Raw genomic sequence first — 15,702 nt, 5'->3', positions numbered from 1 at the left:
ACTAGGAGCCCAAGAAACTCACTGCGTGCCTCCTCCTCCCACCAACCACCCGTAGCCCTGGGCAATCAATCACTCCGAGTCGAAGTGACCCTCCCCGTTCCTCTTCCTTCTCCAGATAACCCCCCGGGTGTTCAGGAGCGGTCGCTCTGAGTGGCTCTGAATCCACGTGACCCGCTGCACTCGTCCTCTGGGCAACCGCCCGGAGCTCTGGTGCGGCCACTCGAGACCAAGCAACCCACCGCGCTTCTCCTCCAGGCAGCCCCCCTGTGTTCAGGAGCTGTCACTTTAAGTCCAAACAACTCACCAATTGTCGCCTCCTCTGAGCAGCTGCCTGGAGCTCTAATGCAGTCACTGCGGGTCCAAACGACCCGCCACGCTCCTCCTCCTCCTCCTCCTACTCCTTTGGGCAGGCCCCGGTGTTCAGAAGTGGTCTGAGTCCAAACAGCTCACCACGCAGCCCCTCCTCTGGCAACCGCCTGTAGCTCTGGTATAGCCACTCTGAATCCAAGCGGCCAGGCTCCTCCTCCTCCTCCTCAGGGCAGGCCCCGGTGTTCTGAGTCCACACAGCTCTCCTCGCCACTCCTCCCCTGGGCAGCCACCGGAGCCCCAGTGGTTGCTCCGAGTCCCAGCGCTGTGCTGAGCGGCCTCCTCTACGACACTCCCAGTTTTTCGAGTTCACTGCTCCAGCGGGGGGAGGGGCGTCTCGCTGGCAGCTCTACTTCACAAAGTTCCCTGCGTTCCGGGACTACCACCCCATCCGGGACGCCTCCCCAATGGGAGAGAGTCACCTGGCTGCTCTGAGTTGGTCCCAAGTGTCTCAATATCTCCTCTTTTGAATCCTGAGTCCTGGAGCAACATGAAATGCAGCCACCCTCCAGGCCACCATCTTGAAACCGACAAGTGAATGATTAAAAAAAAATGTGGTATATATACATAATGGATTATTACTCAGCCATAAAGAACAATGAAATTATGGCATTTGCCAGTAAATGGATGGAATTGGAAACTACCATGTTAAGTGAAATAAACCAATCCCCAAAATCCAAAGACCAGTGTTCTGTCTGATATGTGAGTGCTAACACACAATAAGGGGTGGTTGAATAGAAGTTTATTGGATTAGACAAAGAGGAATGAAGGGAAGGGAGGGAGGATGGGGTTAGGAAAGACCGTGGAATGCATTGGACATAACTTTCCTATGTTCATATATGAATACAACCAGTGAAACTTCACATCATGTACAACCACAGGAATGGGATCCTAATTAGAATAAGTTATAGTCTATGTATGTATAATATGTCAAAATACACTCTACTCTCATTTATATCTAAAAATAATTTTGTTTTTAAAATTAGAAAATGAAAAAAAAAAAAAAAAAGGACCAAGTTGGTCACAATTGACCTTACTCCTATCTGCTGTTAAGAGTCAGCTGACATTCCTCGGGGGGATCACTCTTGGAAATATGTGAGAAGCCTCTTGGCGCCTTTAACTTTTCCTCTACCAGTCATGTCAGCTGCCAGGATGGATCAGGGTCTTGCTGGCCACATGCTTCTCTGGGAAACATCAGGGTCATTTCGCTCTCCTCTTTGCTGAATGTACACTGATTGGCTTCCTGTTCTCTAGGGTTCTCATGATCCCCTGATTGAGAGGTCAGGTCACTCACCATAGTTGCTGGGCATTTAGAGGGGTCCTGTCATTACCTGTCCTGGCTAATCTTAAAGGGTAAGGGCCAAAATATTGGCTACTTTTTCCTTGGCCCTTTTACTTCCTTGACTTTGGTCTCCAAGTTTTGGCTTTAAACATACAGCAGGCCAGTTTTTTCAGTCTTAAAGTAGGAGTACTGGGTTTTAACTTTAATGTCTATAATTTTACAATTACCCCTTCCTCTTAGGGTCAGTACTAGTACTGGAAGTCAGCATTATATCCTATTTATCCTATAGGTGATGGCTTATTGTCTCAAATTAACTCAGGTTGTTCCTTTGAAGCAGTGCTTCTGCAAAACACTAACAGGCAACAGTTATAAAGTTTTACAAGGAAAATACAAAATGGAATTGGCAAAAGCAAAAAACATTTGGTTTGTATAATAGCTATGAACCAAGAAACATAATTTTCATAATCCCAAACCTTTACTTATGTTTTATACACCTTGTTTATTTTGAGACCAAGTTAATCTGTACAAAAAATTATCTTTTTTAACACAACTTTAAGCAAACTTAAGTCTAGCCTGCTTTGGAGAGACACAGGTGAGAAGCAAAGTCTTATCTCAAGTGAGAACAGCCTCTTGACAAATCTTAGGTAAAGTGTTTTATTTCTAAAGTTGATTTTTACCTCTTTCTTAAATACCATTTTACAAAGTTTCCATATATTGTTTCTTGAGCCTATGTGAATATCAATTAACACAATGCAGCATTACATCTGAAATATGAATCAAATAAAAGTAGGAGAGCTTTTTGTGGAAAAGTGGTAAAATGTTTTCATGTTCCACATTGTAAAGCTTTAAACAAATTAGGCTTTCCTTGTTACTTTCCAAAAATACATTTAAATTCCCATCCCAGTGTAAATAATAACACAACATTTTATACATATCACTTATTTGTGATAGGTTATTTTTATCTAATTATAAAACATTAAATGACATAAATAAATTCATTATTTCTATATAAGTCTGAAAGAGACGACTCCTGCAGACAACTTTAGTTTGGAGAACACCAGCTTGGTTAAGTGCTCTCCTAAACTTTACATCTTAAAGATTTGTATATTTGAAGGACATGAATACATCTAATATACAAAGAAACCAGTAACAATTAGCATTACAATTACACTGATATCCTCATATTAACAAAGTTTAACTTTTAAAGAAAAATTTAGAATCCATCGTGTAGGGTGACAATAATCATGGGTTTGCAATACTAGAAAAAAATCAAAGAATAGCCTTAGATCTCTTATACATTTAGGAAACAGGATTAATGATCAGAAATAGACTGAGTCACAGCTATAAAGAATAATAAAATTATGGCATTTGCAGGCAAATGGATGAAATTGGAGAATATCATGCTAAGTGAGATAAGCCAATCTCAAAAAACCAAAAGACGAATGATCTCGCTGATAAGCAGATGATGACACATAATAGGGGCTGGAAGGGGGGCAAGAATGGAGGCAGGAGGGACTGTATAGAGGGAAAAGAGGGGTGGGAGGCGTGGGGGGGAAGGAAAAAATAACAGAATGAATCAAACACCATTACCCCATGTAAATGTATGATTACGCAAATGGTTTGCCGTTACTCCATGTACAAACAGAAACAACATGTATCCCATTTGTTTACAATAAAAATTTTAAAAAAAAGAAAGAAAGAAAGAAAGAAAGAAAAAAAGAAATAGACTGAGTCAAAGAAAACAGATATAATCCAGGCTTTTAAATGGCAGTGTGGCCCTTTTATGTCAGGATGACATAAAAAGGGCACTTATTGGTTACCTTGCCTGAAACTCTACATAAACTTTCATTTTACAAATTTTTACATTACACTTAGACAAGGCTCATACAAACATAGTTCTCAGGTATGTATATATATCTTATCATATGTATTTAGGGTGTCAACTATATTGGTAATAACCTAAATAATAGTGGCTTATTTAACCAGTTAAAAAGTAATCATTTAAAAGACTTTAAAAAGGTACAAACCCTAATTTATTTAAGACATAGTTTCTCTAAGTAACAAAGCTTAACAGATATAAGAAATTATCTTGATAAGAGCAAATCAATGTTTTGCACTTTGCTTCATATCAGTCCTTAAATAACTTTGATTTACTATGCTAATTATAGCCAACTTAATCACAAACATGAATTTTTTGAGGTTAACCTTCCACAACCTTTTGCGACTTACATAGACATTTTACAACTTACATCCTTACTTTTGTTCTCTTTCATCTTGGACTTTATTATACCATACACAATTCTTTCTCATTCAGAAATTTTTTTTTTTCCTTTTAATTTTCTATCCTAAACTATCATGACCAAAATTACTCTAGTAAAGAAGCATATGGCACATCTTTATCATATCAGAGTGCAAGGAGCTTACTGAAAGAGCAGAATCCCAGCATATTCGAAAAGATGGAAATGATGAGGATTGTAGTTCAGTGGTAGGGTGCTTCCTCATGTGAGGCAATGGCTTCAATCCCAGCACCACATAAAAATAAATTAAAAATAAAGGCATTGTGTCCATCTACAACCAAGTGTGTGTGTGTGTGTGTGTGTATGTGTATATATAGATATAGCTATAGATATATATGTCTTTTATGTACAAGAGCAGCTTGGGTTTAAAAGTGACCCCCACCCCCCGCCCTGTCTTCAACCAGTTTGAGCACTTGCTCCTGCAGGTAACATTTCAGATGGATACTAAGCAAACACTTAAGGAACAAGGAAAGCTGCCATTATAAGCATGAGAGGCAAAAAGCTCTGGATGATGTACCCAATTGAGAAGGCAAACAATTAGATTGCCTGAATGGTAGTTTACTATAATTAAGTAAAATAAAACTTTTGGTCTTTTTTCTGCAGAATGAGGAGGAATATAGAAGAAAAAGTGTCTTGTGAAAGTCTAAAGAAGACAGTCTAATTTTGAAAGTAGGAGACCTTTATCTTGGTAATCTCCCACAAGGGATCCCTATTTAAGATGTAGACACCAGGGACGGACTTAGTGTTTGGGTCTCAGAAAGTGTTTGAAGTCTATAGGTCTCTGGAGCACATTTAGGCACTTGAGAGAGGAGGTGAAAGAATTGAGGGTCAGTGGGACACATAGAGTAGTTGGGAGTAGCCTGAGCACCAGGGCATACATGTGGAAGAGGCATTTCTGCAAAGAAGGAGAGAAACTAGCTCACACTCGGGATTAATGGGTCATCTTTATCCCAAAGACCTCAGATCAGACTGAGTCTTCATCTCAGGATCTAGACTTGTCTGGTGAGGCCAAGTCAATCAGAAACAGAAAGACAGATGCTGGTTGATATTTGGTGCACCTCAGTGCTGTCAGGGTCAGTCAGACTCGGAACATGAGACTGGCATGCAGCAAGGGGAGCCATTTACCTTCAGTTGTCTCAAGCCTTCCTCTGTGCCATACACCAGTTCTCTCCCACAGAAAGGAAACTGAAGCAAGTCAGGACTGACATTCCTAATGCCTAAGCAAAGGGGGATTGCCCCACCTGCCCCAGCAAGCCTGTCACCTGAGTCTTAAGACCAGCAGCCATGCTAGTCAGTTTCAACTGGCTTGTCCATTAAAAAGGAGCTTTCTTGTCTACAATACTGTTAGAAATAAGGAGGCACCGAACGAAATGAAACACGTGGCTGAAAGTGGGTGGGCGAAGCAAACCTTTACTTCCAGCAGAAGGGCATGCTATCAGAACCTGAGTAGCAAGCATGCCTGGGTGGGCAGTTCACCTGCTTATATCTCTAACCTAAGGCAACACTGTCCTTCACCCTGATTGGAAGAGTTCCAGATTAGGATGTATGTGATTGGCTAATTTTCGAATTGGGGGCAGGGGCAAGGGCTACAGTTAGATCCAATTACGGCTGAATATTCTGAAACTTTCTGTTTCTCACATTAACCTACCCTTCCATGGATCCCAGATGGGTCTCCATAAATATAACACAGAGGGTGGATGGAGGGTTTTCTTATAAATTTGAATAATGAAATCCATGGACACAAGGGTGAGAGAGAGCAAAGTAACAGGATTTATTAGAGTAACAGAAAGAAAGCAGAGCTCCCAAAGAGGAATCCCAAAAGAGGAATGCCTTGAGGGTTTTGTTTTTTTAAATTAAAGATAAGAATGTGAGAAGTTGAGCAGTTTGGGCAGAGAGGTCTGGAGTGGAGATATCAGGCCTGGAGCCTAGGACTGGACATGAGAACCTGGGACCATTTGCCATTGCAGTGGAGAAAGTTTTCAAGATCTCAGAGAATTTGAAAGTCAAATGTGCCATTTTCAGGCCAGTGACTGTTATTGTCCAGTTTGTATTGGAACCAGGCAGTACGTTTGAAAGTGTCTTGAAGACCCAGAGTGTGGGTATGTTTGTGAAGGCAACCCAAGGGGGTGTCTCATGAAGGCTGTGATAGGGTCTGGCCCACGCTGGACCAAATGGATTGAGGAAGGCCCCCTAAGGCCTCCAGCAGAAAGAGAAGCCTAAATCAAGGGGCACTGCCACACACAAGAAATTGGTTTCTCTAAGTTTGTTCCAAGAATGACCAATAGAAAAACAGGCAATTGATGGGCATCCCCCCAAAAAGCAAGTCGTTGCCACCCACTGGTGGCAGGGGTTTTTCTCACCCAGGGCTGGGATTTGTCAGAGGAACAGTATCTATGGAGGAAGAAACCAAGGCAGGGATTCCAGGAATCCAGAGAAGTCAAAGGGGGTCTCTCACCCAATAGGCAAACAATGTGAGTGGTTCTTACTGGAGCTTCTGGGTCTTTTTTTGGTGGTGATAGTGAGATAGGGACAGAGACTGAATCACTGTCAAGAGAAGGCCTGGAGGGGCTCCCGTGGTGGGGACCTCAAACCCAGGTCTGGGGTTTCAGCACCAAAATGTAAGGAAAGAAGTGAATGAAAGAAATAGGAGAGGTGGCTCAATAGTAACACAAATTTATTTGTGAAAAACCTGCAGAGAGGGTCTGGTGAAGACTGAGACCCATCTTCTGCTTACAGCCTGGGGTAGATATAGGGACATGAGGGAGTGGGAGAATTTTTTGCAGTTAGGCCATTGCTAGAGGGTTTTCAGGGAAGGATCCTGTGGTCCTCACCTCTTTTCTTTGAGGTCACTGTTGAACTAGGTGTTTTCAGTATTCCAGTCCCAAATAACAATTACCTTTCTTTGTATAATGGACTGTTGTCTGGGGTTTAAAGTCAGTCTGTCAGAGGTGACTCTTATTCTAAGATGGAAGCTATGTTTCAGAATGGCATCACCTGTGTCAAGTCCTTCCCAACACTAGGGATTAAACTCAGGAGTACTTTACCACTAAACTACATCCCCAGCAATTTTTTTTTTTTTTTTTTTTTTTTTTTTTTTTTTTTTTTTTTTTTGAGACAGGATATTCCTAAGTTGCTTAGGGCCTCACTAAATTGCTGAGGCTGGCTTCCAACTTGCAATCCTCCTACCTCAACCTGCAGGTTGCTGGGATTACAGATGTGCACCACTGCACCCAGCCTTGTCTTTCCCCTGCTCACCCATGCATATCTCACTAGCTATCTAGCAGTACATGCCTGTAATCCCAGCTACTCGAGAGGCTAAGGCAGGAGAATCACAAGTTCAAGTCCCACCTGATCTGGTCTCAAAATTTTAAAAATTTAAATAGGGCTGGGGAGCTAGCTCAGTGACATGCCTAGCATGCGCACCACCCTGGGTTCAGACCCATAGGGGAGGGTATTTTGGTCCCTTCATATGTAAATATGTACAAACAGCATTGCACTTAGACTCACAAAGTTCCTAAATTTTACTTTCCCAGATAAAACATCATACTAAGTGTTGTTTAAATTTATCTTTATTCCATAACCCCGAGTTTGTCTATGTGACCCTAGGACATAGCTTCAATATAGCATTTCCCCATTCTTCTTGAGGAATATATTCCAACACCCTCACTTGGTGCCTAAAACCTGGCACAGTGTTGAATCCCATCTATGGTATATGTTTTCCTATGTATCCATGCAACTATAATAAAGTCTAATTAATAAATCAAGCATGATCAGTGGTTAACAATACAGAATAATGACATACTTCAATAAAGGCTATGTGATTAGTGATCTCTTTTCTTCTCTCAAAATCTCATTGTACTGTACTCACCTTTCTTGTGTGATAACAATGCCTATACGATGAGATCAAGTGACTTGAATAATGTAGGAAGAGTATGTATCATTAGGTAACTATGCATTGCCACCCTATGACAGTTGATCCAATAACCAAATAACTGAGTAATCTATACAACGTGGATACACTGGACAGAGGAAAGATTTATGTCCCAGCAGGAGGGACCAAGTGGGCAATGAGTTTCAATACACTACTCAGAAAGCTACTCAACCAAAAACTTGTTTCTTTTCCATTTCTGGACCTCCTTAACTGAGAGTAACTGAAACTTCAGAAAGCAAGTCACAGAAAGGAGGGGACTAATGCAAAGAGAAGAACACAAAAGTAAAACTTGGTACTATATATTTCAATCAGAGCTATACAAATTTTAATCACCTCAAGTTGCAAGTGTTCAATGAAGTTAAAATGCCCCTCATTGTTGTTTAAGCATTGCTTCTTTTATGAATAATTCGCCTTAAGTGGTGTGCTGGAAAACTTGGTAGTGTTCTCTTTTAACCTGAATTAACATAAGGAAGCAACTGGTTTACAGGTATCTCACAGAATGTATTACAAAACAAGTATAAAGTGTACCCTGCACTAATTTCTGTAGATATGTAGATTTAAAAAAATAAAATAAAAACACATGCTTAAGTCAGAGAATTCTACTGCTTTAGAATTCTTCACCTGTTTTATTTTCTCACCTTCAGCTTCTCCAGTACTTCTCTCTCTCATTCCTCTGACACCTGTCTTCCCTGGCTCTACCACACCCTTTCCCAACTGTGGTACCAGCACTGTTCCCTTACTTGCCACCATGATCAACCTTCCTGCTGAGTCAGGTTCTCATTTCTTCATTTAAAATGCTCCCATGACTCCATCTAATAGGTCTAAAGAAATCTCCAGAATATAAGACCCATCAGTACAGGAACTTTTAGGGCTGTTATAGTCAATATATTCTCAGCAATAAAACCATACCTGGTTCTAGAGGGCTAGTACATGCACAGTGAGTAACTACAGGGATGGAGTTTAAAAAGCAGCTCCTAACAAGATGAAACTCAAGCCATTGTAACAAATATTTTTCTTTTAAACATCCAGGTCTATCTTGGAACACTTCAGGGACAAAAGATTTGGTCTGATTTACTAAGGGATACAACTTGGTAGTGAACACTTCAGACACAAAGTTAATGATAGGTTACATGTCTTAGAACAAACATCTCAAGCTGTTAAAATTGCCAATGTGAAACTAGAAAAAGCATTACTAGCTCTGCTTTAGTGTCTAAAGTATCACAGTATCACCAAGTGTGTTACACTGAAACAGCTTGCTGGGTGGGAGGAACTTTCCAGGGCTTGTTTTCTAAAGAAAAAAGTGTTTAGAGAACAAAACTTAAACCTCCCTCTGTTACAAAAAGTAACTCACAGTAAGGCTTGTGCATGGAAATATGTAGTACCCAAATCAGCATTCTGCTTTAAAGAGTAATAAATGCAGATAAGGAAAAAAAAAACCTGGTACGTGAACACATTAATAAATGAAGTGTGATTATATTCAAATGAAATTGCATCACACTAGTCACAAAAATTTTTTTTAAAAAGGGAAGATTTTATTTCATGCACCTAGTGTACACAATTCCTAAATTTATTCCAGTAGAGAAAACACTTAACTGTTGCACTGTTGATCCTGACAGTTTTTGATTATTGCATAAGAAGTTACCAAAAACTTGGTAGCCTAAACCATTACCCTATTTATTTCCTTACACTTCCTTAATCAGAAATCCAAGTATCATGGATTCTCTGTTCAGGATTTCATTAAGTTGTGGTCTCATCTCAAGTTCAGTATCCTCCAAGCTCACGCAGTGCTTGTGTGAATCCCATTTCCTGCAGGTTTCCCTAGCTGTCAGGGTAAAGAGGGGGAGAGCTGCTGGCAATTCACAGGAGCCCCAACATTCTTTGCCACGTGCCCCTCGATTTTCAAAGCCCACAGTAGAGAAGATCCTTCACACCAAATCTTTCTAACTTGGTGGACCTCTTCTCTCAGGAAGAGCTTGGTCCTTGCCTGGTCAGGACAGTCCAACTGAGGGTAACTCCCCCCCACCCCCATGATAAGGTCAACTGATTTGAGACTGTAATTTCATCTGCAAAAATCCCAAGAGCAGATATCTTAGTATTTGATTGACTGAGGGAAGGTCGATAATCAGGGTGGTGGTTAGGGTCCATCAAAAAATGAGACTAACACAGCCAGATTCTTCCTTCTTTGTGTAACTGGGTCACAGCTGGATCAAGAAAGTCAAATAAATCAATTTTTGAGGACAGTAATAAATTATATCCCACTTAGCTATGAAAAATCTTAAATCTTAAAATCAACTGACATGTTAAATCTTATTTAGAGTAAATAGAAAAGTACAATGATTTAATCTTTCCTTAGAATCTACATTACTTATCTACTGCTACATAACAAACTACCCAAAACTTGGCAGCTGGAAACATGGAACATTCATTATCTCCCTCAGAATGTGATGGTCAGGAATCCAGGAGTGGTTCCTTGAGTGCTTCTGGCTCAGGGTCTCTCACAAGGTCGCAGTCCAATCATCAGCCAAAGCTGCATCCTTGGAGGACCTGACTGGCACTGGGGCTCCCAAGGAGCATGGCTCCCTCATATGGCTGTTGGAGAGGGCTCAGGTACTTGCCAGCTGGTTCCAAGAGGCCTTCATTCCTAGTCACCTGGACCTTTTCACAGGCTGCTCATGACTCAACAGCTGGCATCCCCAGAGCTAGCGATCCAAGAGACAGAAAGAACCAAAATGAAAACTGCAATATATTTTAATCTTATACACAGAGTCATAACTCATTATTACATCAACCTTACTCCATCAGCAGATGTGAGCTGGCAGGTCCAAGCCATACTCTAGAGGAGGGAATAAGCTGCCCTTCTGCAAAGGAGGATCATCCATGTAAGTTAACACCAAAATTAAAGGCAAATATTGTGCACATGCATGTTATTACAGCTACTAGGGAGACTGAGACAGGAGGATCACAAGTTCAAGGCCAGCCTGGGCAACTTAGCAAGACCCTGCCTCAAAATAAAATTTTAAAAGGCTGCAGGGTGCAACTCAGTGGTAGAGTGGTACCATGCAGGAGGCCCTGAATTCAACCCCTAGTGACACACACACACAAAACACAAAATATTGTTTCAGGACTCTGTAAATCAAATGCTGTAATCTAATTTTTTAAGAGTTTAAATTTTTCTTTTTGGAAAATCAATTAAAAGTCTGAGACAGAGAAAGGAGATACAACACTGTCTCTGGGTCTTTCTTGCAAACACCTTCAATAATAAACTTCTCTCCTATTAGTTGCAACAAAGCTGAAAACATACAGTAACTAGATCAGTTTCAAGACTTCAATGCCTAACAATAATGCCTTTAAAATAATAATTATTATTTTCCTATGATGCCTCATATTTACTTTAAGTATGCCAAAAATACAAAAAAAAACAAACCCCTGTAAACAAAAAGAATAGAGTAGGGATGCAGGATACAAGGTTAATAAATAAAATTCAATTGCTTTCCTATATACCAGTTAGGAATGAGTGAAAATTGAAAAGCAAAACACAATACCATTTACATTAGCACTCCCTAAAAATACTTAAGAGCTTCTTCTTCCTTCTTTACCCCCCCCCGCCCCCGGCACTATGTGTCTATGTTCTCTCCTGGAGATCAAACCTAAGGGCCTGACGCATTAGGCAAGTGCTTATCAATGAGTTACACTTCAACTTAATACTCAGGTAGAAATCCAACAAAATATGTATAAAAGCAAAACTACAAAACTCTAATGAAAGCAATCAACTAAACAAATGCAGTGATATTCCATGTTCATGAATAAAACTAATATTGTCATTGTCATCTCTTTCCAACTGATCATTCCCAATCAAAATCTCTGTGACTTATTTTGTAGAAATTGACAAAACTGACTTTAAAGTTTATATGGAGAGGAGGAAGAGTTAGCTAACAAAATGTAGAAGAAAAACAAAGTCAAAGGACTGCCACTAAATAATAATCTTCAATAATCACAACTATGTAGTAATTAGTACCACATTGGTAGCCATTACTAAAAACAGTATGGAATTGCCTCAAAAAAAAAAAAAAAAATTAAAAACAGAATGGCTGTATGATTCAACAATCCCACTAGTAAGCATATATCCAAAGGTATGAAATCACTGTCAAAAACATCTGTTATTACCATGTTCAAAGCAGCCTTATTTACAATAGCCAAGATATAAAAGTCAACTCAAGTGTCTATCAGCAGATGAATGAACAAAGAAAATGGGGCTTACAAGCATAATGAAATACTATTCAGCCTTTAAAAAAAAAATGAAATCCTGTCATTTGTGACAAGGATGAACCTGGAGGACACTAAATGAAATAAGCCCAGCACGGATGATTTCACTTATAATGGTGTATAAAAAAAAAAATCAAATTCATATAAAGAGCAAACTGGTAGTTACTATAGGCTAAGAGGTGGGAAGATTAGGAAGATGCTAGTCAAAGAACAAAATTTGTTACACAGAAAGAAATGAGTTCAAGATATTCTTTATCTCATGGTGACTAAACAACATATTGCATATCTGAAAATTGCTAAGTGTTCTCCTTACAAAAGAAAATAGCATATATGTATGATATATGCTAAGTAGCTTGAGTTAGCCATTCTACAATGGATACATTTATTAAAATATCATATACATAAATACAAAATTTTTGCTAACTGAAGTAATTATTAAAAATACACTGTGATATCACCAAAAGAATAAATGGATGAGTGGGGCAGAATGGAGAGACCATAAATAGACCCACCTAAATACAAAGGAGCAAAGACAATACAATGGAGAAAACAGTCTTTTCAACAAATGGTGCTGGAACTGGACATCACATGCAAGAAGTGAAATAAGAAAGGTTCTCTTGAGGTTGCTATGAACATCAACTGACAGGAACAAAAAAGTACCCAGTTGGTTGTCTGACACTTATTTGTACATAAATGCAATGAGTGCACTTCCATATCCCTAAGTCCCCATCACCATAAAAGTTTCACATGAAGACATATCAGTCACCCCATCACTCTGATCTTGTCAATCCTCAGAAGGGTGTGATATTGAAGGGGTCATCAATACAGTGGCCTCAGGTGGCTATACGGCCTCTTGACCTTATGGATGAGGTTTGTCATAATCCTGTTTGTCCCTGGCTAAAGGCGAGCCAGGTCTCCTACAGAGACCAGGCCAGAATTTTCATGATTATGATTCTATAAACACTCAGGAGTAACAAAACTTAAATATATACACTAACATAAAACTAGGCAATCTGGTTTGTACATATCTTCATCACTTCATTTCCACGATTCACAGCTCATTTAACAAATCTCAACCAACCCAAAGCCCAGCACTTTCTTTAGTTCACACAGATGAACAATGCCAAAATTCAGACTATTTTATCTGTGGTGTAGGATTACCTACTATAAATTATTGCAGGCTAGTTCACTTCTATGAGTTCATAACCTAAAGCAGAAACTCAAATGGTTAAAATGTCTGCTTTTCAGGAATAATTACTAGTGTATCATTTAGATTACTCTGCAGAAATCACATATATGTATATGTAATTTTTTCACCTGAACAGCTGCTCATCTTGCTTTTAATTGACAAACATGGTTAGGGAAGCTTCAATGTTGATGGTTAAGTTTCATATGTACTGGTTTCACGTTATGACAGTAGTCTGAGCCTATTTCCCAATTATTAGGACTTTAAGCCATGTGCAATACATTACAGATTCAAAGGTGAGAACCTTGTCTCTAAGAGACATGAGAGAAAACCATTCTCCCTTTTACAGTTTTACCTTTTTTACACTGATATGGAAACAAGTCAGCTGACAAGCTGAGGTCTTCAGCCTCATCTAAATGCACTTCAATCCAAGCTTGAGGAAGCAATATCCTCCCCAAGTATCTCCCTGCCTGGCTCCTGAACCCCTCTGCCATATTCCCTGGCAACTCAGTGTTTCCAAATGTAGTGAGTTGGTTAGCAACTGTCTACTCTCTAGCAATCCTGCCTTCTGAGAATCTTTCTTTTCCCAGATGATGTAAACATCCATCCCTTGAGCCACTATTGCCTACAGGGCTGTGTCGGGGGCCTCTAGCCACAAAGGACATTTTAGAATACGCTGCAGGACACCTAGCATCTGTACACAGGCTCACACTATGTGGACAGGGCTTTTGTACAGGTGCCAAAGGAGACTTCACTGGCTCAATAAACCAGGCTAATCTACTAAAGGTAACCCCTCAACACATAAAGCAAAACAGGACAAGAAAAAACGATCATTCTGGGCCAACAAAATGAAACAAAGGGTAAAGGAGAACTTGGTACTTGCGCCAGGTCAGTATAACTTTTCAAGTAAGGTGAATCTAAACATGAAATCTCCAGACTCTTCCACCAATCAACTGTGAAGCTTTAAGCACTAGCCCAAAGTTGGTCCCAAGAAATACTTGCCCAATAAGCGCTGAATGAACAATCCTAGTTAAGTTTCCTCATCTAAAACCCAGTGATATGATTCCTGTTAAGAGTTGAGAAGGAGAAATTAGATGACAGTCTAGGAAAAACAAACACAAGACATGGTAGGCTGGGCACCAGCATTCTAAATCAAATTCCGTCTAAACTAGTAGGAACATGTTCATACCAGGACTCATGTTCCTGGACTCTGTCTGGCCAGGCTGGGAAGGTGGGGGCAAAGGGGGGCAGGCAGAGGCAGGTCCCTGGGCAGGACAGGCACTCCAGTGAGGCCAAGGCCTGGAGGCAGTCAGTTCCTGGTGGCTGTTGGGCAGCTCAGACAGCTCCCTGCCTCACTCACTATGATCTTCCCTCTGGCCTGGATTACCCGATGCTATTGTCTTCGCCTCTCATTGCCCTCCTGGGCCCTGGCCCCACAGGGATCCCGAGGGTGCTGTTCCCAGAATCCCAAAACAAGTATGGAAGAACAAATCAGCTCCTCAGGTAATGGAAAGACGCGGTCACCTATCAGGGTAAGTGGCACCATGGAGGGTAGAATGTCAAGATTTGTACTGGGGTTAAGGGATAGAGGAAAATGCCCAGTTTATGGTGTACCCCTCAAACCCTGCAGTTCCTTGCCTAATTCTCTCAACTCCTTCTCACCCCCACACTAGTCTAGACCTGAGGGTTCCCCCTCTTAACTGCTGTACAGTCTACAAAATCCTTGAACAGGAATTTCCCCCTCGTCTAAAGTTAATTATATCCTAGCAGAGGGGAGGGACAGTCCTCTCATCCATAAACCTGTTTAAGGCAATCCCTGAGCCAGTGATGTCTACCTATCCCCCTCCCCCCCATCATATGTCTAAGATATGAAGCTACCCCTGGCTTCACAGATGACCTTAAACAGGGTATTAAAAAAAAAAAAAAAAAAAAAAAAGACAGAATTCTGAATTCCAGCCAGACTCTAATTGAGCCTCCCAGTGCCTCAGCCCCAAGCGCTGGCTGATGCTGCTTCCCCCAATTCCTGCTCCATCCAGGGACCCTGGCCCCACCACAAAGCTGAGCTGACCCAAGCTGAAGAGTTGCTGGAGCAGCAGCTGGAGCTGTACCAGGCCCTGCTGGAAGGGCAGGAGGGAGCTTGGGAAGCCCAGGCCCTAGTACTCAAGATCCAGAAGCTGAAAGAACAGATGAGGAGACATCGAGAGAGCCTGAGAGGAGATGCCTAAGCTTCCCACAAGTGCCTGCTTAACCCTCTAACACCAGAAATACTGCCCATCACCCCCGAGGGATCATTCCAGAAACATTTCAGCCCGCGAAAAAATGAAGACTGCTCTGAGGGTCCAAAAATTGGAAGGTAGTTGAGGAGCCATGCCCTGCA

General features: G+C 40.9%; 1 protein-coding gene across 1 annotated transcript; it reads left to right on the top strand.

Moving 5' to 3' along the window:
• Nucleotides 1-9,335: 9,335 nt before the first annotated feature.
• MCCD1 (mitochondrial coiled-coil domain 1) lies at nucleotides 9,336-15,615 on the top strand. Its single transcript, XM_079147886.1, has 2 exons — nucleotides 9,336-14,857; nucleotides 15,362-15,615. The coding sequence occupies exons 1-2, from the start codon at nucleotides 14,687-14,689 to the stop codon at nucleotides 15,548-15,550; spliced, it is 360 nt and encodes a 119-aa protein (XP_079004012.1). The 5' UTR covers nucleotides 9,336-14,686; the 3' UTR covers nucleotides 15,551-15,615.
• The last annotated feature ends 87 nt before the right edge of the window (nucleotides 15,616-15,702 follow it).

This window comes from Sciurus vulgaris (genome assembly GCF_902686455.1).
Source record: "Sciurus vulgaris genome assembly, chromosome: 7".
NCBI classification, from domain to species: Eukaryota; Metazoa; Chordata; class Mammalia; order Rodentia; family Sciuridae; genus Sciurus; species Sciurus vulgaris.
This window is presented reverse-complemented; position numbering and strand designations above follow the sequence as displayed.

What these genes read in the sequence shown, in the direction of transcription:
- MCCD1 (XM_079147886.1), top strand. Translation starts at nt 14,687, where the DNA reads ATGATCTTCCCTCTGGCCTGGATTACCCGATGCTATTGTCTTCGCCTC. An exon ending in AGACGCGGTCACCTATCAGG is followed by an intron (nt 14,858 to 15,361) that starts GTAAGTGGCACC and finishes TGCTCCATCCAG; the next exon opens with GGACCCTGGCCCCACCACAA.